We start from the raw sequence: 25,718 nt of genomic DNA, 5'->3' as shown, positions 1-25,718 counted from the left end.
CTTTGGGGGCAAGGACTGTCTCCTACTCTGTTTATACAGCACCTAGATCAAAGAGGCCCCGATATAAGTTGGGGCCTCTGGGAGCAACTATATTACTAACAGTAATGTGATAAAATAATACTGCTGACAGGAGGTAATAATTTATTGCAAGTAATTTGAGGTGGATGTTTGTTTGGAATTATTATTCATTATTTGTATTATAGTAGCACCTCAAGGTCTCATCAGGATTAGTCTGCATTGTACTAGGTGCTGCACAAACACAGAGTAAAGGGTGATCTTTGCTACAAAGAGCTCAGCATTTAAACTCTAAAAATAATTCAGAGATTTTCAAGGCCACAAGGCCATCTAGCCTGACCTCTTGTGTAGCACAAGCCATAGAATTTCACCCAGTTATCCCTATATTGAGCCCAACAACTTGTATTTGGCTAAAGCACATCTTCCACAAAGAAATCTAGTCTTGACATGAAGACATGAAGAGATGGAGCATAGATAGATCACTTCCAGTGGTAGTTTGTTCCGGTAGTTAATCACCCTCACTGCTAAAAGTGTGTGCCTTATTTCTAATTGGAATTTGTCTGGTTTCATCTTCCAGCCAATGCTTTTCTCACTAGACTGAAGAGCCCAATAGTAGCTGGAATTTTCTCCCTATGAAAGTACTTCTGTTATAATCAAGTTGCCTCTCAATCTGTGCAACAAATGGATGGAGGATGAGAGCAACAGGGATAGGAGTCTGTATCTTTCTTTACATATTTTACAATAGTGTATAAAGGAGATGAGGCGGCTGTTGGAAGTGTTCATAGGACAACAGTCCAACAGGAGGAGCACAAAACCCTGTGGAGGGCCTGTGCAGCACTGCCAACCCTCGCCATTGGAAAATCATGTCAGACCCCCAAAAACCATGAGATTGGCTTAAGGATTTTCAGGTTTCTGAGTCTCTAAGGTGCTCTCAGGTCTCATTTTCAACCTTTCCTCTGCAACCACGCAGGCTGCAAACTAACCTTTTCATTTAATGAAGGCTGAGATTTTCAAACAATTTATTGATTTCAGCAGTTGAGACTCTAAGAAAAACCTCTAATATCATGAGTGTCAGGGTTAAATCCCAAGAGTTGGTAACTGCTATTGCAATGAGCTTCATGAGATCAGAATTGAAGGCAAATTAGTATCTAGATGCCTCCTGAAAGGTGCTGGTCTCCCTTATTTCCCATTGACATCATTAGAGTTGACATCTCTGAGATGCACAGAAACCGGTTCTTCTCTCCAGCAAAAAGGGTCCTAGTGCCAACTATCGCTAACTTTCCCCCAGGAGCCTCTACACCCCAGCATCCTCCCTGGAGTCTCCTCCCTTGAGGGACCCTCCTCAGTTGTCCCCTCCCAGGAGTCCCTGCCTCTCCGACCCCACTTCTTATCCCTGCCAGTGAGAGTCTGTCCCACTTGCAGTCCTCTGCACCAAGAGAAGCCACAGTGCTTGCAGAAGGGTGAGGGCCCGGCATGCAGAGCAGGCCCCAGGTGCCAGCCATGCTCTCAGCCGTGTGATGTGTACAGTAGTAACAAGATCACTGCATAGTCACATGTGTGCACAGCTTACAGTGAACACTAGTTCCAAGTGGTAGAAAAAAATGGCACAGTACATCTTTTTACCGGCAACCAGCAAGGCCGAACAAAAACCGGCCAAGTGGCAAACCTAAGTCAGTGGCACAGTAAGGGGATTCAGGGCTTCACAGGAGGCAGCACCTGGAAGGGTTGAATTCCCAGTGCATCAGGCTTTTGGAGAATCTTGAATGCTGACCAGCTCGGGAGGAGGTCATGTTGGTTTAGATGCCAATAGCATACAAGGCCCCTACACATTCTGTTTCTCCACTTAATTCTCAACTGTGCCATGAATTTCCATCCTAAAATTCTATCCCAGGTATTTGTGAATGGATGGTTTCTACCTTGCCCTGCACTCTCTCCTGAAAGTAATTTCTCTAATGCTGATACCAGCTGGTTGCTGGCAATGATGAATTGCTGTAATATCTCTTCAGGTAAACTAGTAAAGGTCTTCAGGTAAACTAGTAAAATAACCACAGTGTTAATTAAGAGAGATGAATTCAAATTAGCAAATCAAGATTGGGTTTCCATCAGTGCTTCCCAAGAACTCCATACACCCCACTCTCCTGCAGGATACTCAATGATAACACACAGTCAGCGAAGCACAAGACCCAGAGAAAGTGATAACTGGCTCCGTGCAATTCAGAGTGATGTATTTTTAAGGAGCTATTTGCACCTTTGCAAAGCAAGTAGAATCACTTTAAAGGTCGTTGGGAGCTTTGCCGTTTTACATCTCCTGAAGATGTGGCCCCTTGTTTCTGACAAAAGGACAGCTTTGTGAGATTAGACAGAGCTTTGAGCAGAATATGCCAAACCTGCACTAATACTGTTGAAATTGGGGTTGCCACCCTCCTGGATTGTCCTGGTATCTCCAGGAATTAAAATTAATCTTTAATTAAAGATCGTGTCATGTGATAAAACCTCCAGGAATACGTCCAACCAAAACTGGCAACCCTAGAAACTTGAAATGTGTACCTTTAAAAACCAAACCTACCATGAAAATTAGCTTTTTAAACATGATTTCTTTAAGGGACTGGCTGGCAACCCGATAGTGTAGGCAATTATGGTAGGTCACCTAAATCCTGAGAGAAACACTATAGATAAAACAATAGAAAAAATCAAAAGCTGCTGTACAGTTCTGATCAGGCTCATGAAGGAAAATGAAAGGATCTGAAGCAGCTGTCAGCAATTCAAGTATGATACCCTCCTTCACAGGACAAACACTGCCAGTGTAAGGCAGAGGAATTGGAATCCTGTGAGTTTAGATGTTTCTTTCCCAGACATTAGGGTTCAGAACCTAAGGAGTTCTCAGGGTTAATATAGGAAGGAACACTGTGACCCACCTAATGGTGGTCCACAGAACTGCCCTATAGTCTTCCAATAACTGGTGCCCAAATAGGAGTGCTAATGTTTTTTGAAGGAAATACTTCTGTATTGATTATTTCTTTTAACAAGTAACATAAAACCTTTGAGGGCCTGGGGTGGAGGATATGAGCAGTCATCTTAAAGGCTGACCAGATCCCCATAATTAGTCTATACTTCTCACACGACATATGATGCTGAATCATATGAAAGCAAGGTTGTCATCTGGAGCCCAAGACAGAAGAACTAAGACTGATTTTGTTAATGAAAAGTGGCTCATCAGGACACTTTTTACCAGTGATCCACTGAGACCAAATGGATCCTTCCCTGTAACGTGCACTTGAACACAGCTCCACAAAACACTGTTATTAACATAAACCCCAAGCCTTTTAGGGGTTTTGTCCACTTGAGAGACTGCCTTTCCCCTGGGCAATATTCCCACAGGTGTGACTGATGTAATCTCGCTGGAGCCCCAGTGCTTTTAAGAGTGAAGGAAATGCTTTCTAGGGCATTTTCCTTGATGAGTCCTCAATTTTGGAACTTCCTCCCCACCTTAGTTCCAAAACAATCCTAATCTGTTGACCTAATCTGTTCAAAGCATGCTGTGAGGCCCATCTATTTACCGATCCTTTTGTAGTGAGAGGCCTGATAAGAATTGGCATTTGTGAGTCCAGGAGCATTGGCTGGGTATGATTTCATTTCTGGCTGGTATTGCCTGGTTGTGTGGTTAGAAGAAACTGTTTATCTGGTGGTAGTTTGTTGGTTGTTTTTTTTTTTAAATTTGGGTTAAGGTGCTCGAGATAGATGCTTCTGAAATATTCTCTATACATCTAAATAAATATGTTGGGTTTATGACTAAAACCACACTTTACAAAAATCAGGCATGGAACAGAGTTGGTTGCAGATCTGAAGGACCAATACATTCCAATACTGATGTCTAGTACTTTCTTGAGTACAAAGCTTCTCATCTGATCATTGTGCATGGAATCTAAAAAGTGAATGCTACAGGTCAAAACTTTGCAGTCTACAACCTTTGGGTGCTATGGCTAATTAATGGATTCATATCTATATATCCCTGACCTTGATTATCTCCTCTTTGATTATTCCTTTAGGTATCTATATAAAATTCCGATGACAGTAGGTGATGAATTTTCCACAAATAATAATAGCTTACACATCACCTGAACTCCCTTAAACTCCTGCATAAGTGAATCCTTCTAGATTTGTGGATGCAATTATGTAAAGTTAAACTAGAGCAGATAAAACATATGACTGATATTAATTTGCTGATCCATTTAATTCAGTGTAACCATTGTCTCAGATAGTGACAACTGAATGTACTAACTGTGAGCCTTATCCCACATCCACTGAAGACAATGAAAGCCTTTCTCTTGACTTCAAAGTGAGTTGGGTCAGTTTCTACATTTGACCTTTTCTTCTGCTGAAGGGATGAAATAAACTTACAGAAAAGTAATATGTTTTTATGTTTACTGCTCTGTACCAACTAATACGCCTGATATGTTCTGCAGATCATGTTTGAAACAAAACAAAGAATGGATTAATATGTATTTGTTGTAACTAGGCTGACCAGATAGCAAGTGTGAAAAATTGGGAGAGGTGGTGTGGGGGGGGGGGTAATAGGAGCCCATATAAGGAAACGCCCCAAATATCGGGACTGTCCCTATAAAATTGGGACATCTGGTCTCCCTAGTTGTAACAAATATAAATTGGTTCTTCATGATCTTAAGCAAATGTTGGATGGGCAGACTGGCATTTTGTGCCAGTTCAGCCCATTTTTAAGCAACCAATTAATTTTGATCAAGTTTTCTTGTTTTAGAACCAGAGCTGTGGAATGTCCTAATTGTTCTAAAATGTTGTTTATATGACACCCTCAAAATGCTCTGACTGCAACACTCAGACTAACTGTGCAAATCCACTTTTTTGTCTTACAAGACGTGATCATCTTCATCTATGAGAACGTGCTTTGGCTGTCATAACCTAGAGGACAGCTTTATCATATGCCCTGCAGCTTATCGCTTACTCCTGCTTATTGTTCAACAGGATCTTTTTGAAGCGCCTCAATCCATGAACCACTTGCTCCAGAATGACTTCACCAGCATGTCTGTGTGTTGTTGGACCTGATGAATCGTCTGACAGCAATGCACTCCCAACAGGAGTTTAGGACATATGTCCATGAGTGCAAGGAACCCTAAAATAGCTCCATCTTTAACTACAGTTTGGAAATAACATTCTATTGATTAGCTTCTTTTCTCTAAAATTAAAAAGAGGGTTGGTTACTAAATCTGGGTTTGCAAAAGATTTGCCAAAATATTCTTTCAGGATTGACTTTGGCCCAATAGCAACATGGGTAGCTCACTACCACCTTCCTTCTTGCTGGAAGCAAGAGCAAAATTAAAACTAATTTTGGGTCCTCTAACCCTGGCACTGCCAATTGATAGGATTGTTGACAAGATGAAACTTTAATCTCCCACAGGAGGGAGAAGTGAAAATTATGTCTCGTTTCTAAATACCCCTTGTACTGTTGGGTGGCTTCCAGCCAACATAATTTATATGTATTTTCAGGTGTAGAACTACCATGTAGCTGTGACTTCCATGTCTTGTATGGGAGACGGACAGGATTTAGTTGTAAAGAAATTAGCATAGAATTAAAATATGTAAAACCCATAATCTCTCTTTTAGCTTAAAGCTCAGCAGGTGAAGTATGGGAAAGCCTATGGCCAGATGTCTACAGCTCTACCACCACCTCAAGAAAGTAAGTCTCATGCCAAACCATAGAAAAACTTTTGAGATGCTACAGTTCCAAAGATCCATCACTATTTCACTGGGGTAGGAGATGATATTAAAATGGTCTTTATGTATGTGGAAAGTATAAACAAAAAGGAGAAGGATTTTTATGATGGCACAAGGGGGATAAAACTAGGAATAACTGAATAAAATTAAGACAAGGAAAATTTAAGATAAGAATCAGCAAAGACTTCTAATGTTGGAATCTATTTATACTGTTGCATATACTTTCTAAGGAAAGGATGGGAGCTGTTTTGCCAAGGACACTTAATACAGACTGAATAGACCAACAGAAAATACAGGGTAAGGAAAAATATCACCCTTTGACAGGATGAGCTAGGAGATATTATTAATCTTTATTTAACCCTAAGGTTCTGTTACCACTTCCTCGTTCAGTGTTTGTAAGGTGGCTGTAATGAATTGTTTTTGTAATATGAGAGCAGACTCTCACCATGTTCATTCCCTCACTCCCATGGGAGATTTTTCTATTTTTCTGATTTCCAAGACATCTTTTGACTGGGTCTCAAGAAATAAGCCAGAGAATGGCTAATCAAGCAGTCTGAGATAGAGAGATAGATATCTCTCTATCTTCTTTGATCAAATAAATCATTTGGTGAAATCTTTTAGCTACTGTACAACTAAACATGACAGAATTGCTGAAAGAAAATACCAATAGCCTGAATGAGACAAACAATGCTCTTCTAAATATAGACTTTACAGAACTGTTGACTTCTAAGTTCATAGGACTCATTTCCAGTGCTTCTCAGGGATTCTTCTTCATCTGCCATGTCACTGTCTTTCATTTGTACAAAATAGGCAGGAGAGGCTTTGCATTCACAATGGCTATCAAGAGACTTCAGGTGGATCAACATATGGAGAGCATACGCCAGGACTAGAAGCAGAATCAGTGACATAATCAAGCCCATCAAAATTGCTGGTGAGAAAAAGGATGCACAATCTTTGGCATAAGCAAACTGTCCTCCTTCAATGTTAAATCCTTGAATCTGTTAAGAGAGTAAAAGGATTTATATTAAAAATCCTCACTTTCCTGGTTAGGGGGCACTTCATGATTTTGCTCCTATTACTATGTAAGAATTTTTAAGCTAATGTTTGAATATAAAAATTTTTATCTAGCAGCACTGGCTGGATTTGATTCACTCAACTTATTCATGTCAGTGTTTTAGAAACAGCCAGTCATTCTAATCCCCTTGGCTTTGGGGCCCAAATGATTTGCAGTTTGATTTTAAACAAAATCTTCTGTGATCTCTTTTGAGAGCCAAATCAAATTTAATTGTAAGCTTGATAACTCTGGTTTACATTGTTTTGTAGGAGTCTGATTATACAAACATGGACACAGGTATCCAAAAAATGACCAAGAAAACACTTGTCTACATCTAATAATTAGATAGTGGGACCCGATTCAGTCCTTCAGTATGTGGATGCAACTCCACTGAAATAAGCAGTTTTGCATTCACATCTGGTCTGAATTTGGCTCACAGACTATAAATTTTGCCTGCAAACAAGTGAGAGTTACTTTAACTCTAGGATGAAGTAAATCTGCACAGTCATGCATAGAGAAGACAGATGGGATTGGCTGCCTGTCTCAGATTGCTCTGGGGTTTTAAAGACCTTCCCCTCTTTTGCAGCTACCCTCATGTTCCACTTCTTACCCATCCTCTATTTATTTATTTTGCTCCTCCCTAGCTGAAGGGTTCATTCCTGGATGAGCTTATCCCCTAATTCTTATAAGGAGATAGGGATCAATGACTATTGTAAAAAATCCTCCTTAATTGACCTCAGAAATGGACCCAGGTGTGATCTATTCACAGAATGCTGAACTATGGAACGCTTAACTTTCTTTCCCAGCTGATTGACAGTCAGCTGGAGCAGCATGTCCTATGCAAGGACAGTTGGAGACTTGCTGACAGTGCTCAATGAAGGCTCTACTGAAGCTGATCTTACGAGCCCAATTGCCAAATACACAAAGAACTATTTGTCAACAAAGGTACAGAGATGTAGAGCAGAAGGTGACACTCTTATGTGTTGTGCTGAAGTATATCCCTAAGAAGAAATTAGATACCAAACCAGTGCAGCCCTTCATCTCACTTAACATGAAGTTAAGTATGAGACTTTAAATCTTCTTTTCTGTTCAATTTCTACTCCTTCATCCCTTTCTGGAGTATTTCATTGTTTTCTTGGCACCAAAGCCTAGAGGTGCCAGTCAGCACACCTGTGACATTTTCTTGGCTTAACTTCATCTTATTACCTGGAAATCGATAAAAGTGACTTCCCAGAGCCTGGACACATCATTTGCGGAGCTGGGCATCAGGAGTGCATCATATTTCTGCAAGCTGCTCACATGTTCACAGTGATAGGAATAACTTGCTGGAGCATATATTCTGGTTGCATTAAATGTTGCTTGCATAGAATGGTTGTAAAGCAGCTGTATTCTGTATAAACTAAACCAGTTCTGAACAGACAGCTTGTAATAACTGCTTGTCAATAAAAATCTGAAAATAATTTTTTTAAAAAAAAGAGAGAATTAGGTAAAGTTGCAAAAGTGAGGGCATATATTGTTGAATCCAGCATGTAGAAAAGCCTTACAGGACTCATTGAAGTCGAGAGATCTATGCCAATTTACACTAGAAAAAAATCTGGCTCTTTCTGCCACTATATGGGAGATCTGAGTCTGGAAAATAATTTTTGATTCCTTGTTGCTGCAGCTGAAAAAAAGTCATTGGTCACACAGGACTGGTCCCAGGCTGAGCAAGGGAGTCACAGAAATCCTGAGCATCTTCTGACTGCCTAATTATGGAACAGCACTAGAGGAATATCATCCATTCTGCTTCCCTCCCTGCTGTTACAGATCATATGCTGCCCAGATAGCCGACTGATGAGAGGAAAACTGGCAAAGGAAAACAAAGTAAAAATAGATGGAAGAAATTCCACTGGTTAAAAAAAAAAAAAAACTTAACTCGGCCAAGCAATGGGTAAATTAGAAAATATCATATTGCCAGTAACTTGCACTCCCATGTAAATATAGTTTTCCAAATCACATGTAGGTAAGCTCTGAAATAGGGGCCAGGCTCCAAAGAGGTAGCACTGTAGATTAGTGGTTTGAAAGAGGAAAGGGGAGCTGGGGAGAAGCCAGCTGGATGAAAAGCTCAAGCCCAGGGTGGGCACCAGTAAGTTAATGTGTTTGGTTTTGTTTGAGGGTATTTGAGTTCTGCTGTGTAAACTGGGAAGAAACCTGCTACTCTGAAAGAAGAATAGGATTGAAGAGGAGAGGCTGAAGACGTATGGATGAGTAGGATTTGCTGAACACTGTCTATTTTGGGGACACTGTTACTCTGGAAGGGTTGAGGCTGTAGATGACCTGGCTGGAGGGCTGAGTCACAAGAAGCAGTGAACCATCAGCAGAACCATCAGCTAGATGAGGGGAGCCTGCAGTGCAGCAGTGAGACCACTTATCTTAAGGGGGGGGGGGAAAATAAAACAAAAAAAAATATTTATTTAAATAGGCAAACTCCATAAAATATAGTTGTCTGCTTTATACTTCATTATATAATTAACAAATCTGACTCACAACCCTTGCTGATAAATAATCCTTTTCACAGTTAATTTCCCAGACAGCTTGCATTACAAGTCATTCAGTAGATATTAACGTTTGATACTCTAATAAGTGTCTTTATCCTTATCTTGTAAACCTACCTAATAACAAGCCCGTTGAGGTTGTCCATGTCACCAAACTTAAGTGAAAGCCTAGATCAAAAAGAAAACAATGTCAAGTTGAAAGGCAAATCTAAAGGGAAAAAACCAAACTGACATTCATCAAAAGATCAAAATATGGTTACAACAGACAGTATTTTGAGGGTTTATTCAAATCCCACTGCAGTCAATGAAAAAACTTCAGGAATGAAATCCTGGTCCCAGTGAAGTAAATGGGGATTTTGCTGTTGCCTTGAGTGGGGTCTGGATTTCACACCAGGAAAACACTTAACCACATGCTTAACTTTAAGTGTGTAGTTAAATCCTATTGACTTCAACATGAGTGTACCTAGAGCATAGTCAGATGAGATATACGTGTTCCTTCCCAGATCTATATATATTTAGAAGGCGTTTATCACCTTGGTATCTCAGATACAAGTATTTCATTAATGCAATAATATAACCCATTCTTTGTCTCACAGATCCTGCTAGAGTATTACAAATCCATATGATGGCTGAGTTCAAAGTGTTGCATTTATACAACATCACTGAATCAGCTTAAAGATGTTGATTGTAGCAGAGCTCTATCCAGCTTATTGTCCAGTCAGTGAGGACAGCTGTGGCTTACCATAGTAAGAAGCACTGTTAGGTCAATTTTAAAATAGAGCCTTAAAAGCCGTATGATTATGTAAATATTGCTCCAAGTACCATCTTTCTACATGCTCATAAGCTAACACATCCAACATTTCATTATTCTGTGGCATACAGATTTTTTATTTAATGATGCCATTTTGCATCTTAGAAACCATTTGTGTAATTGACTTTCATTGTTGACATAACATTGTGCTTTTCTTTATCTAAGATTAGATATTGTTACCACGGCTGGCTCCAGACACCAGCGTTCCATGCAGGTGATTGGGGCAGCAGTCAGAAAGGGGCAGCAGTATTTCCACCGTGGTGGCAATTTGGTGGCGACAGGTTGGTTTTTTTCCCCACTGCTTGGGGCGGCAAAAATGGTAGAGCCAGCCCTGATTGTTACACTGTGAATTACCATGCATACACTGTGAATTATCATGCATACACATACATCACTTTAGAACTTAAGGTGGAGGGACATTAAAAGCATGATTAGTCAGACAATTTAATACTGGCTCAAGACTGGATGGGTTTCAAGTGCAGAACTAATTTCTTCAAAGATCACTTAACTCACTATCCCAAAATTGGGTCCAGTGACCAAGGTGGAGGATTTCAGACCCTCACTTGCTTAAATTATAACAAAATCAGACATAAATTGTGCCAATCTGATTATACCACACAGTTGAACCTCACATTAAATTCAGTGCCTGGGACAGGACTCTGTGCATACAATAATCTACCTCTGTGTTTGGACTTACTATATGTATAACACAAACACATACGAGGCCAAATCCTTGGTTATAGGTCCAGATGCCTTGTGCTGATCTAAAGGCAGGGCAGAGGATTCCCTTAAAGTAGGACGTAAGTGCCTTGCTAGAAGTGGGAGGGGATGAGGTAGAGTACACAGAATTCTGCTTTATCTGCAGCCTGCAAAATTTAGAGCAGCCCTTAGGCCCAAAATCAGAGGAGCAGAAAGGGAGCTTCCACCCTTCCCCCTGCTCTCCTCAGCAGCATCAAGTGGAAACAATGCATCTCAGAATCTGGCCCAAGGTTTCTATTTGGCAATTCCTGTGAGGCTAATCCTGATTCAGGAGCCTGATTATCTATTTTCCTATCTGCATAGCATGGATTTCCACATGTAGGGAATTCAGTTAATACTTAAAGGCTGACAGAAGCACATGGACCAAAAAGGTTTTCTGTTAATATATATATAGCAGGATTCTAGCAGAGATTCCAAGGATTTGGTCAGAAAGGTTACATAATGCTCCAACATACATCTCCTAATGCTGACTAGAATAAAGTGGTATTTTTTTCTTGACTTAGACAATAGCCCACACTAACAGGATACACATCTTGTAAAATTTATCTCCTGGCCCTTTCCAGCAGGTTTTTCCATGGGAGCTGAGGCAGAAGGCTCTATATTCTAGTAGCCTATTGTTATTTTATTTGTTGACCAGTAAATTTTCCCAAATATTTTTATTTTATAACAACAAATGACTTTAAATTGCCCTTACAGTCCAGGTTTGTTGTGAGAATAAATACACTAACAACTGTGAAGCACAAAGGCACTAAGGCAAGAGGATCCATGTAAGTACCTAAGAATGATAGAAAGTTATAGGATTTTGTTTTGTATTTATCTCCTTATTCACTGTAAAGTGAGACCAGCTATTTTGATTCCATTTGAAAATGTTGAATAGATGAATTATTTTAAAATCACTGATTTTTTTCAAACTGTGCATTGCCTTTCAAACCGTTTCACATTTGTGCAGTTTTCTCCTGGGATACGGAATTTACTGAAATGGTCCATGTACATTAGGAGGTTGCTGGCTCTCCACTGGCAGACAGGCTTATTGTTTTGAAATGCATCACTTTTTTTATTTTGAAAACTAACATTATTTCTTCCTCATTTCTCTCTATCCCTTCCACAACACAGCTCATTCATAAGTCAGATTCTGATTATTTAGAACAGCAACTGGTTTTCAGCACAGTTATCCGTCCTCTACTCGACAGCATACATGGATTTTGCTGTATTAATTTGGCACTTGTTGAAAAATTAATTATTTCAGCTACCCATGGCCCAGTGGTGAGGGCACTCAGGAAACGTGGGTTCGATTCCTTGTTCTGCCATTGGCCTGCTAGGTGACTGCATGTCAGCTCTCTGTGCCTCAGTTTTCCATTTGTAAAATGGGGACACTCAATTATTCTTAACTTCTTTGTAAAGTGCTTTGAGATCTACAGCTGGAAAGTGCTATATAGCAGCTAACTAGTAATATTACTGCTGTGTGGCATCATATAGCCACATACAGCTTTACTTGCCTTTGCTTATTAAAGGTGTGATTCTTCCACCCTTATGCTGAATAGCATCTTACGCAATGGTGCAATCCCGTAGATTTCAATAGGACTACGTGTGGAGTAAGGGACTACTCCATGTGAGTAAATGTCACAGATTAAGGGCTGAATTATGGCCAGACCTTACATAATCACCTTCTACTACCCTTGCACAGCCAGTATAAAGGCTGCAGAGAATCACAGTCCCTGCACTCAGGGCAGCGCAGAGGCTGCTCCCCACCCTGGCTAGCCACTTTCCAAAAAGGGCATGGGAACAGGGCAGAGCATAGGGGGTGAGGGCTCAACCCCCACAAGCACAGCTGGCCGGCCACACAGGAAAAAGGATGCCAGCCACCCCGTTAAAGAAAATTAGTCTTTTCCCCCAGTGTAACAGAGGGAATTCTTAGGAGGCATTGTGCCACTGGAGCATTGTAGCTCCATCCCATATTACAATAGGCTGTGCCCCCAGGATTAACTAGCAACCCTGCCAGTGCCTGATGCAATCACAGAGTAGGATGTAGTCTTACATTGCACTGTCTTCACTGCAGTTGGAATCTCCAACATCCACGGTTGCATGAACGCCAAATGTCTTCTCTGTCAAGTCCAGCTGCGTGTGATTTTTAAATTTAATCATTATTCTCCTGGCCCAGAAAAGAATACAGGGACTTCCATTAAAGGTGACATTCACAGGGCTGTGCGGCAATGTCCTCCAAGAGTCTCTTTCTGATTGTCCTTTTCTGCTCAAGTTGTAACTGACCACCTAATAAACCACATAAAAGATCATTATTGCAGGAATTACTCTCCACATCACTTAATGAACAATAACATTGGGATAGCACCCAATGGGCCCAGTCCTCAGCTGCAATGAGCTCATGCTCAGTGCTAGTCAGCTGGGGAGACAAAGATGGTTCTACATACCATTTCCATCTCCTCCAGTCCTGGTAATGGCAGAGGTGTACACACACACACACACACACACACACACACACACACACACACACACACAGAGAGCAAGAGAGCTGATGTAACTTACATTGATTGTAATAGCCTCCTAGAGACTGGATGCTCCCACCCCAACCCCTCCTATCCATCTCCAACCCAGCACAGAACACCCCCTACATGAAGGCGTGTAGCAAAACTGGCATAACCAGTTGTACACCAACAGGGGATTCCCCTACAACAGGAGACTTCCCAGCTGCATCTTTAGGGCAGTTTTAAGTCCCCTTTGTTCTGCTGGAGCATTGCTAAAGGGATTTAGCTTGGGCCAAGGATCAGGCTCTACATGCTGAAAGTACTATACAGAAATTAGCCAGTTTAGCAAGGGAAACAAATGAGGCTGCATGTGTGTAATGGAGCAGAATCTGGCCCAATATTGTTTTTAAACAAATGCAAATTTTTAGATAGCTTCTACATAGGACCCTGGTCAGAGTTAGGACTCCCTTGTAAAATTATTAGTTTATAATGTTTAAAAATAGGGAGTGTTGCATTTTGTCTCAAAGTCAGGACATTGACTACAGGTACTATAAAGATACGGAACCCTCATGGTCAACTTCCACAGCCAAGCAAAGCTCCCATGGAAATGCCTATAAACAAATAAAAATGTCAGTGAGTAAAGATTTCAGTATTTAGCTCTAACTCTTAGTTTTTGCTCAAGATTTCAGACAATAAGAATTTTTTCCAGTGTGCAGACTTGCCATATCTGAATATGATGATATAGCTGTAATTTCCATGGAGCTGCATCTGTGTAACTGAGAATGAAATTTACCCACTACGTCTTGTTCATATGAGACGAGTATTCTGTGTCCCAATCACACATACCATTTTATCAGACTGGATAGCTACAGTTAAGCAACAAAGTCTTGTCTTGGCTTGTAAATTTAGCATACCAACTCTCCTAGCTTAAGCCTAAAAGACTCCTGTGCTACTTGGTTTGACATATGGCACAACAAGACGACCTGAGTGTTGTGATTTAAAACAAGAAGATGTTTGCAGAAGACGGGGAGAGAACTTACAAAACAATCACCAACAAATATCATAGAATCATAGAATCATAGAATATCAGGGTTGGAAGGGACCCCAGAAGGTCATCTAGTCCAACCCCCTGCTCAAAGCAGGACCAAGTCCCAGTTAAATCATCCTAGCCAGGGCTTTGTCAAGCCTGACCTTAAAAACCTCCAAGGAAGGAGATTCTACCACCTCCCTAGGCAACGCATTCCAGTGTTTCACCACCCTCTTAGTGAAAAAGTTTTTCCTAATATCCAATCTAAACCTCCCCCATTGCAACTTGAGACCATTACTCCTCGTTCTGTCATCTGCTACCATTGAGAACAGTCTAGAGCCATCCTCTTTGAAACCCCCTTTCAGGTAGTTGAAAGCAGCTATCAAATCCCCCCTCATTCTTCTCTTCTGCAGACTAAACAATCCCAGCTCCCTCAGCCTCTCCTCGTAAGTCATGTGCTCTAGACCCCTAATCATTTTTGTTGCCCTTCGCTGTACTCTTTCCAATTTATCCACATCCTTCTTGTAGTGTGGGGCCCAAAACTGGACACAGTACTCCAGATGAGGCCTCACCAGTGTCGAATAGAGGGGAACGATCACGTCCCTCGATCTGCTCGCTATGCCCCTACTTATACATCCCAAAATGCCATTGGCCTTCTTGGCAACAAGGGCACACTGCTGACTCATATCCAGCTTCTCGTCAACTGTCACCCCTAGGTCCTTTTCCGCAGAACTGCTGCCGAGCCATTCGGTCCCTAGTCTGTAGCGGTGCATTGGATTCTTCCATCCTAAGTGCAGGACCCTGCACTTATCCTTATTGAACCTCATTAGATTTCTTTTGGCCCAATCTTCCAATTTGTCTAGGTCCTTCTGTATCCTATCCCTCCCCTCCAGCGTATCTACCACTCCTCCCAGTTTAGTATCATCCGCAAATTTGCTGAGAGTGCAATCCACACCATCCTCCAGATCATTTATGAAGATATTGAACAAAACGGGCCCCAGAACCGACCCCTGGGGCACTCCACTTGACACCGGCTGCCAACTAGACATGGAGCCATTGATCACTACCCGTTGAGCCCGACAATCTAGCCAGCTTTCTACCCACCTTATAGTGCATTCATCCAGCCCATACTTCCTTAACTTGCTGACAAGAATGCTGTGGGAGACCGTGTCAAAAGCTTTGCTAAAGTCAAGAAACAATACATCCGCTGCTTTCCCTTCATCCACAGAACCAGTAATCTCATCATAAAAGGCGATTAGATTAGTCAGGCATGACCTTCCCTTGGTGAATCCATGCTGACTGTTCCTGATCACTTTCCTCTCCTCTAAGTGCTTCAGGATTGATTCTTTGAGGACCTGCTCCATGATTTTTCCAGGGACTGAGGTGAGGCTGACCGGCCTGTAGTTCCCAGGATCCTCCTTCTTCCCTTTTTTAAAGATGGGCACTACATTAGCCTTTTTCCAGTCATCCGGGACTTCCCCCGTTCGCCACGAGTTTTCAAAGATAATGGCCAAGGGCTCTGCAATCACAGCCGCCAATTCCCTCAGCACTCTCGGATGCAATTCGTCCGGCCCCATGGACTTGTGCACGTCCAGCTTTTCTAAATAGTCCCTAACCACCTCTATCTCTACAGAGGGCTGGCCATCTCTTCCCCATTTTGTGATGCCCAGCACAGCAGTCTGGGAGCTGACCTTGTTAGTGAAAACAGAGGCAAAAAAAGCATTGAGTACATTAGCTTTTTCCACATCCTCTGTCACTAGCTTGCCTCCCTCATTCAGTAAGGGGCCCACACTTTCCTTGGCTTTCTTCTTGTTGCCAACATACCTGAAGAAACCCTTCTTGTTACTCTTGACATCTCTTGCTAGCTGCAGCTCCAGGTGCGATTTGGCCCTCCTGATATCTTTCCTACATGCCCGAGCAATATTTTTATACTCTTCCCTGGTCATATGTCCAACCTTCCACTTCTTGTAAGCTTCTTTTTTATGTTTAAGATCCGCTAAGATTTCACCATTAAGCCAAGCTGGTCGCCTGCCATATTTACTATTCTTTCAACTCATCGGGATGGTTTGTCCCTGTAACCTCAACAGGGATTCCTTGAAATACAGCCAGCTCTCCTGGACTCCCTTCCCTTTCATGTTAGTCCCCCAGGGGATCCTGGCCATCTGTTCCCTGAGGGAGTCAAAGTCTGCTTTCCTGAAGTCCAGGGTCCGTATCCTGCTGCTTACCTTTCTTCCCTGCATCAGGATCCTGAACTCAACCAACTCATGGTCACTGCCTCCCAGATTCCCATCCACTTTTGCTTCCCCCACTAATTCTACCCGGTTTGTGAGCAGCAGGTCAAGAAAAGCGCTCCCCCTAGTTGGCTCCCCTAGCACTTGCACCAGGAAATTGTCCCCTACGCTTTCCAAAAACTTCCTGGATATCATTGATTACTATATGATTATGACAGTATCTTGAGGAAAAGATAAACCTGTCCATCTTCCCTATTATAGTGCAGAACATTTACATTTACTCATTAGCTTGCTTAGATTAAATTGCAACATTTGCAGGATTCATGAAATGTAAACCTTATTTTCTTAGGTGTGTATTGGGACAAGTCCTATGGTCCTTACTCAGGCAAAAGTCCCACTGAATTTAATAAACCAACAGTTTTTCCCTCCGTTTGATATTCAGCACCAAGTCATACAGGCAAAATCTTGCATCCCATGCTCAGTGCCTCTACATAGGTGTCAATACTCTGAACTCTCATCAACTTCCAATGGATGTCGAGGTGACTCAGCACCTGCCAGGAACTAATCAGCAACTAGCAGGATCAAGTCATTATGAGGAATATCTGACTACAGTGTGGGAAATCAGTATTGTACCACAATAATTAGACAAGGTTGATTGTTATCTCATGAAAAATAATAATTAAAATACAACTAATTATGCCATGAAAGAACTTACAATCCGTTTCCTGATACTCCATACCTGTGTAATTGCTACTCGTTTTAAGTTATGTTTTGGCTTCACACCACCCTCATAACGTCGGTCTGCAGAAGAAAGAGAGTTACGAGTATAAATGGAAAACAAGTGATACTTTAAGAATGCATGATGCTGCATGTTCTCTTCCAAACAAAGATGGACTTTCAGCCAATGCACCTTTTTGAGGGCTCTATAGATTTATGAAATATATTTCAGTTTGGGGCAAAAAATATTCATACACTGAGCTCATCTTTGCCCATCACAAATCAATTTTCTAGCAAATTTACCATTGCTGTACATCTTCCCCCCTCCCCCCTTAGAGAGACATCCGGCAGCCCTTATTCAGGTAGAACGCCAACGGAAAAGAACTTCAGGGTTTAACCCATGGTGCTGTAAATTCATCCACCTTACATCCATTTAAAAGGGGTTCCTTGTTTCTTCATGCTTTGGACCACATTTTCAAAGGAAGGTACACTCAAGGAACATGCATGGGCCTGCATGCACAAATGGGGATTTTCATCCCCGTGTTGGATAAAGGTACACATGAACTGTAGGCAAGTGAGCAATTACTTGACAGATTTGCACAAATGCAAGGTTTTTTGGGGACAACACAATGATGTTAGTTTGTGTGTACACTCTCATTGCAGCATCCTTTGAATATTTGGTCCTGTACGTTTTCAATTGATGATAAAAACAAAATAAAATATTACATTTTTGGCAAGTTCACACCCATTGCTCTGGGAAAATAAAAAATGTATGGATTTCAACAGGGCTAATTGTTTAACTGGGAATATTTAAGGAAGATTTCACTATGAAGGGTGTATGATACTCTTATTCCTTGGCAGAGCTCTTAATGACTTCAATGGAAATTGCGTCTGGGATTCAAGGGCATACTATGCAGCGCACAGAGACAATATCAGTGCATGCCAATTCATTTAAAAGCCTTACCATTTCTTTGGGGCAGATCTTGGTCTAAAAATGCATGTGAACTGAAACAGAGGAGACAGAGAAAAATCTTTAGTGTACAATATCTGTATTTGACATTTGAACCAAGTTTGCTGAGAGTTCCACTTTGTAATGTTTCATTCAACAGTTGTGCACTCACATGCAAAACAGCCAAAAGCCAGCGTACCCAGGAACGACAGTCATCCCAATATCGGAGGCTCTTTTGATGTAGCGGGAGCTCCTAAGCCATCCCAACCCTACTGACAGAACGGAAGCTGTGGCCAAGAGAAAGGTTAGGGCTCCCTCCCACCCCCATCCTCCCCAATGACCCTAGCTTTCTGTATCAGCCCACTGGAGATACTGTCAGCTGTTTTAATTTAGACCAATCTTCAGATTCCTCCAAATTACAGTGGGGGACTGACCGGTTCACAGTCAGCCCAAGATCAAGGGGGGATAAAGCCAGCGCTGTGCATTCCTTAGCATCAGCACATTTAGGAAAATATACAAACCCTAAAATACTTTTTCCTACTTCAGGAAAGAGCAAACATAATCCCATAGATATATGGCTATACAAAGGAACAATCCTTCATGGTGCCAAACATCCTCCCACTGAAGTCAATACGCAAGGTTCTTGTTAAGAAAAACTCAAGAAAACATTGAGTGAATGCCTGCCTAAAACTACTGTCAGTCTCCTGACATTTACAACCTGTCATTAGCCTCCTAAAACATTTAGGCCCAGATACCGAGTGGGTTTCATTGGTACAGCTTTATTGTGGTCAGTGAATCTGTGTCAATTTATACCAGCTGTTGATTTGGCCTGTAGGATCAAATCTTTTACAGTGGTCAAAGCCCAAGCAAACAGGCTTTGGGCAGGTTTGCTTCATAGCATATGGAGTGGAATCATCCCTCCCAATTCCATGGACACAAGTGTAGACACTCCTACACTCTCAGTCCTCTGGTAGCCTCTTCAGCAATTGTGCCTCCCTGTGGTGGATTGATTGGTCGATCTGCTTAGATGCTGATCCGCTGGCTATGTGCCCATTTCTCCTGAGGCCCACTGCAAAAATATTCCTTTGCGTGTGTAACCAAATGGTGTACAGCTCACTGCATGCAAGGAGTATTGATCCCCTTGCACTGACTCTCCATAGCCTGTTCTGGATTCCTGTGACATGAAACCACCTCAGTTCACTCCACATGTGACTAGGGAGGGGCAGAGTAAAAGAGTTTCTTCTTAGCCACTTTATCCAAGAGCATACGTCCGTGGGTGGTTGTTTTTTTCCTCGTGTTTATTAGATTTAAATCCACCACGCAAGCAAGTTACAAATAAGACATTTCTAAAGGCTAGTTTCTTGAATGGTATTAAAATAAGCACGGTAGGCCAGCGTCTTAGCTGCATGATGGCTGGCCATCTGGTGGATCCAGCCCTCTGAGGATTCCTCCTGTGTAAGGGGGGATCCTTGGGCATAGCAACTGTAGATCACCCCTTACCCCCATCCAAAGCAGGGGTGTTGCCAAGGAAAAGGAGGCATGTCTAGGGTATCCCTATGCCCTGGTGTTCCCTGGCTACCAGAACAATCACTTGGGGCTAATGGCAGCAAGGCTTAAACTAAAGACAAACAATACATTAACTTACGCTGAGGGCTACCTCCAGGTCTGGAGAAGCTTAAAGGTGTCCTTAAGCCACCTTTGCAGCACCTCCCCTCCTGCTCTTGTGCCAAGCCCAGCTCAGGCAGATCAGAGAATCCAGCTACATTCAGTGGTAAAACTTCTAGGGTGCCTAACTATGCACCTCAGTGGAGCCAGAATTTCATCATTAATGTTTATTAAGGAGGCTTTGTCTTTATACCTGTTCCTCCCCAATGAGTGCGTGTATTTTCAGGCATACTCAGTGCAACACGGAATAGAACCATTGTGTTCAGTTCCAAAATCCTCAAACCCGAAGGCAAAACTGAACAAACTAGAGTGGATTCTGTATTCCAGCTTGTCACTTTGTCCCTAACTACAAGGACTGGTGAACAGCTTTGCTCCAACCACTGTGCCGACTGCGCTCTGCTGCAATATGTGGAAGCAACAAAACAGCAGCCATTCTTCTCAGAAACTGTAATAAACCAAGTACAAAAGCCAGCTAAGCTTCCACTCCAAGCCTGTGACTCTAATTAGGGCTGGAAGAACCTACTTAAAATCCACTCTAAATAGTTTTAATTAGATACAATGACCCAAATTCGGCTCTTAGTCACACATGTCCAATCCCACTGACTTCAGTAGGGTTGCACACTTTCAAGAAAGAGCAACAATTTGGCCCTCTATTCTTCACTTGCTATTCTATACTCCAGGTTAATGTTGTTGAGTAGTATTAAACAATGTCCATGTTTCACACCAGAGGTAAGCGTATTTCAGTAGTAAGTGAAATTATTCTTGTCTCCTAATTAACCAAAGGTTGGTCAGATCCCTTGAAAGTAATGGGCACCAAGCATGACCCCACTCTGCCCCCTCTTTTGGCATCTTGGTCCACAAGAGGAGCAGGAGCAAGCATCTTGCTGTACTCTCCAGAGTGCAGAGACTGCTATTGTGGGAGACTCTTGCAGAGCTACACAAGGATCGGGGAAATTTCTTACATTGGCCTACACAAAGGCTGGAGATGGTCTGGCCCTGCTGCATTTATCAGTCTCACACACCAGGCTCCAACTTTCTAAAAGTTCGATTTGATGAAAGAAAATAGCCCTAAATCTCACACATTGTTGGTTTATCATGAGAAAAGACTGGGGTGGGCCAAATCCTGGATTGTTTCCTCTCTTAGTGGTTACTAAGGTAAAACTAATCACAGGTTTCAGAGTAGCAGCCGTGTTAGTCTGTATTCGCAAAAAGAAAAGGAGTACTTGTGGCACCTTAGAGACTAACAAATTTATTAGAGCATAAGCTTTCGTGAGCTACAGCTCACTTCATCGGATGCATTTGGTGGAAAAAACAGAGGAGAGATTTATATACACACACACAGAGAACATGAAACAATGGGTTTATCATACACACTGTAAGGAGAGTGATCACTTAAGATAAGCCATCACCAACAGCAGGGGGGGGAAAGGAGGAAAACCTTTCATGGTGACAAGCAGGTAGGCTAGTGATGGCTAGTGGCGTTCTGTTGTTTTCTCTCCTCTTTACTCTTCAGAGTACCCAGAAGTCACCTACTACAGGACAGGCCCAACAAAGAAAACAACAGAACGCCACTAGCCATCACCTTCAGCCCCCAACTAAAACCTCTCCAACGCATCATCAAGGATCTACAACCTATCCTGAAGGACGAGCCATCGCTCTCTCAGATCTTGGGAGACAGACCAGTCCTTGCTTACAGACAGCCCCCCAATCTGAAGCAAATACTCACCAGCAACCACACACCACACAACAGAACCACTAACCCAGGAACCTATCCTTGCAACAAAGCCCGTTGCCAACTCTGTCCACATATCTATTCAGGGGATACCATCATAGGGCCTAATCACATCAGCCACACTATCAGAGGCTCATTCACCTGCGCATCTACCAATGTGATATATGCCATCATGTGCCAGCAATGCCCCTCTGCCATGTACATTGGCCAAACTGGACAGTCTCTACGTAAAAGAATGAATGGACACAAATCAGACGTCAAGAATTATAACATTCAAAAACCAGTTGGAGAACACTTCAATCTCTCTGGTCACTCGATCACAGACCTAAGAGTGGCTATACTTCAACAAAAAAGCTTCAAAAACAGACTCCAACGAGAGACTGCTGAATTGGAATTAATTTGCAAACTGGATACAATTAACTTAGGCTTGAATAGAGACTGGGAATGGATGAGTCATTACACAAAGTAAAACTATTTCCCCATGGTATTTCTCCCTCCCACCCCACCCCCCACTGTTCCTCTGATATTCTTGTTAACTGCTGGAATTAGCCTACCTGCTTGTCACCATGAAAGGTTTTCCTCCTTTCCCCCCCCTGCTGTTGGTGATGGCTTATCTTAAGTGATCACTCTCCTTACAGTGTGTATGATAAACCCATTGTTTCATGTTCTCTGTGTGTGTGTATATAAATCTCTCCTCTGTTTTTTCCACCAAATGCATCCGATGAAGTGAGCAGTAGCTCACGAAAGCTTATGCTCTAATAAATTTGTTAGTCTCTAAGGTGCCACAAGTACTCCTTTTCTTTAAGGTAAAACTACCACTCAAATCAATAAAGGAGCGGAACATGGACTTGAGGATTTGACATATTTTTCTTTTCTAGTATTCTAACATTGTATCTTGTGGCAAGCAACAGCAATGCAAGAGTTATTGACATTTTTCATGGTAATGTATATAAAAATGAGGGGAGAGGAGAAAGCCCCAAAATAGGCATGCCAAAAACTTAAAGGCAAATGACTTACCATACAGTTATTTTACTGAATATAAAATTAAAGTTCCTGGCCCAGTATTTCCACTCAGACTAAATGTTCAAGTTAGAAAACTTTAATGCAAGGTTGCAAAATTCAATTAATTCCCTCACATAGTGGGAGCGTTTTTTTATGGGCTAGTAAAATATCATCTGCCTCTCCACCCCCCAGAAGTCTCCCATCCCAAACGGGGCTAAAATGAAGACTGTCTCATCAAAATGAATACATCTCTGAGGAAGACTAACAATATGCAACACCAACCCCCATGTCAGAAAACAGGCAGGATAAGGGACATACTCACATGTGGAGCCATGCATATGTTATGTCCCTAACAGAATGGTCTGAAACTGGACTCCTCAAGGCCCATGAAGCTTGTGACAAGTACAATTTAACGCCCATATGTCTCATGCAAAAATGTACCAAAGCTGCTCATGCAGACATGTCAAGATTCTTCTCTCAGCAGAAAGACACTCAAAAATAGATGAATGTGCACAGCCAATGAAACAATTGTACCCCAGTGAGGAATTCATTGGCAAGAGTGATGTGTGAGACACTGCTGAATACCATACTATGGAAAATACCATCAGCCACATGACCATTTCCATTTGGGAGGTAGGTGGCAACGTGGTAGGCATGTCAGTGAAGTGACCTTCAGTATCTATTAAGGCGTGTGCATCTTAGCATTTATAGAGTGCCAGTCACCATAGCAACTAGGAGTCTGAGATTTCTTCATTATCTATTACTTCTCATTACTGCTTGAATGCAGGCAAGTGCTATGTAAATTTCTCTCTTTCTCTGAGAAACATACTTGACAAAATAGTAGTTAAGAAGCTATGGCAATACCTGCAGTCTTCAGTTTCCCTTGACCCTGGTCAGTCTGGTTTTAGGCCTGTGTATGGGACAGAAAGTGCATTGGTGACACTGGTTGATGATCTCCTCCCAGCATGTTTATGCTGATTTTATTAGATCGATCAGCTGCTTTTGATGCAGTTGATCATGAAGTATCATTGGCATGTGCGAGGTCCCTGCCAGGAGGGGGTGGAACCACTTGGATGTGGCATTGCTGCTTCTTATACAGAAAGACCTAGAAGGTAATTATAGGCAATTATTCCTCCACACCAAGGACTCTCTCGTACAGGACACCACAGGATTCTGCTCTGCTTAATGTATATGAGGAGGCTTCTGGGAAAATTACTAAATAGACATGGTCTGTGGTGTTTGCAATACATTGATGATACCCAGCTGGGTATCTCCATTATATCACATCCACTAGAACAGAACAACCCTGTGTCTGCAGCAGATTGCGACTTGGATACAGGCTAGCTGGTGTGAGACTCAATCTGGACAAGGCTGTCGTTCACAGGCTGGAGAGATTATTCAGGTAGAGTTAAAAGTGCTGGTTTTGCCCTACTAAGTTTGGGCCCGAGTTACCTCAGATCTCTCCTCATGCTACACTACTGTGCTTCTGATCAATGGAGGAGGCACAGTTGGAGCCATCTCAGTGTAAAAGAAAGGGAGCTGCTGGCAGGGCATTCCCGTGGTTTCCGAGAGCCCAGTTTGCTATCCTTCCAAAGCTCATCCATAGACATCTGAGGAGGGAGCAGGGAGGATGCAGGTTGGGAGGGGATATTGATTGGTTTATAGCAGGATTAAGTTTATAGCAGGATTTGCTCTCACTGTAAATGTAAGGGGATATAAGCAATTCTACTGGTTATTGTAAATGAATACTTTGTAACGGCTCTCACAGCTTGGAATGGGCACTATCTGAATGCTGTCTCTGAGTGGGGAAGGCGTGGCTCTCCAAAACCCTACCACCATCAGATCGGCAGCATTCAAATTCAAAAGGACAAGTTGGGGAACTCGAAGGAGATCTGCTGGAGCAAGGCAAACCTCGTAATATTTTTGGGTAGATCTCAATGTGTGGAGGATTTTGGCCACGATGGATCATTTGCAGCCCATTTCATGGCTCTTCTGCTGCTTTTAAAACTTGCTGCCAAAACTGTAGGTCAGAAATATCATGGGGAAAACGGTGTGCAAACACAAATGAAAATGCCTTTAATCATTCTCAGGGCTCACGCTAGACTTGTGCATAATAACATTCTGAGTAATAACAATGTGAATGTAAATATGACAGACAGCAACCAGCTGAGACTATTGCTGCTGGAGCTGTACTAGTGGCTGAAAGGATCACAAGCTAGAAATTAAACTATAAAACACTCCGCAACGAGTGAATAGACCTGCAACACATTTGGGGCAATTTTTAAAAGTATAATGAAATAACCCCTGAATTTATGGTCACTTCTCCACCTATTTTAAACTAAATACTTCAACTTCAGTATAAAATATAGTTCATGTGTTTAAAAGCATTGGCCCTTCTTTAGAATTGCAAATCTGAAAATAACTGCTCAATGTCCACAATATATTTCTGTGTCTGTATTGTATGCTGAAATTACCATTCTAAGTTTGTCAGGAGCCCAACTGAAATTGGTTTAGCCCTAATACAAAGCACTGGAATGACTAATCACTATGTAATACCCAACTAAATAAGATTATATGTATAAAGAAGTGCAAATTCCTACTTATCAGACAACATTATCAGTCTATAAAGGTAATGAAGTCTTTTTTTCCATCTGAAAAAGCTCATGTAAAAGTTTCGGGCCTACTACTGAAAATCTTTCTGTGAGTAGCCCTTATTCACATGTGTAAGCCTACTGATTGCAAGGGGAATTAGGAATGATTAAGTGAGGAAAAGTTTGCCATGTGTAGTTTTCATTTCAGCAGATAAGACAGTTAAAGGGAACTACATTATTAACACAAAATACAATCTATAGTATTACTACCGAATACTATCACTTTGAAGTGCAGATTATATTGGATAACTCAATGTTCAAAATACTCTTGTAATATCTTCATTACTCCTTAAAAACATAGCAAAAAGCAGTGCAGCCCACTAATGTTATCCAACTTCAAACTGTC

The 25,718-nt window shown here is 41.9% G+C and overlaps 1 protein-coding gene across 7 annotated transcripts in view; it reads right to left on the bottom strand.

The window, feature by feature from the left end:
* Positions 1-4,423: 4,423 nt before the first annotated feature.
* The window catches only part of LOC119855881 (V-type proton ATPase subunit S1-like protein), a 31,550-nt gene continuing 10,255 nt past the window's right edge, over positions 4,424-25,718 (bottom strand). For 2 of the 7 annotated variants that reach the window (XM_043514720.1, XM_043514718.1), the window contains 6 exons: positions 18,338-18,378; positions 17,372-17,457; positions 12,954-13,186; positions 9,466-9,516; positions 8,021-8,264; positions 4,424-6,758 (listed from right to left, as the gene is read on the bottom strand). In XM_043514720.1, coding sequence (XP_043370655.1) covers positions 6,456-6,758; positions 8,021-8,264; positions 9,466-9,516; positions 12,954-13,186; positions 17,372-17,457; positions 18,338-18,378 — 958 coding nt within the window. In that variant the 3' untranslated portion in view covers positions 4,424-6,455. Of the gene's footprint in view, positions 6,759-8,020; positions 8,265-9,465; positions 9,517-12,953; positions 13,187-13,963; positions 14,010-17,371; positions 17,458-17,676; positions 17,903-18,337; positions 18,379-23,585; positions 23,632-25,718 lie in introns of those variants that run through there. The other 5 variants (XM_043514723.1, XM_038402775.2, XM_043514721.1 and 2 more) reach the window with 5 other exon arrangements.

The sequence above is a fragment of the Dermochelys coriacea genome, chromosome 5, assembly GCF_009764565.3.
Source record: "Dermochelys coriacea isolate rDerCor1 chromosome 5, rDerCor1.pri.v4, whole genome shotgun sequence".
NCBI lineage: Eukaryota > Metazoa > Chordata > Testudines > Dermochelyidae > Dermochelys > Dermochelys coriacea.
This window is presented reverse-complemented; position numbering and strand designations above follow the sequence as displayed.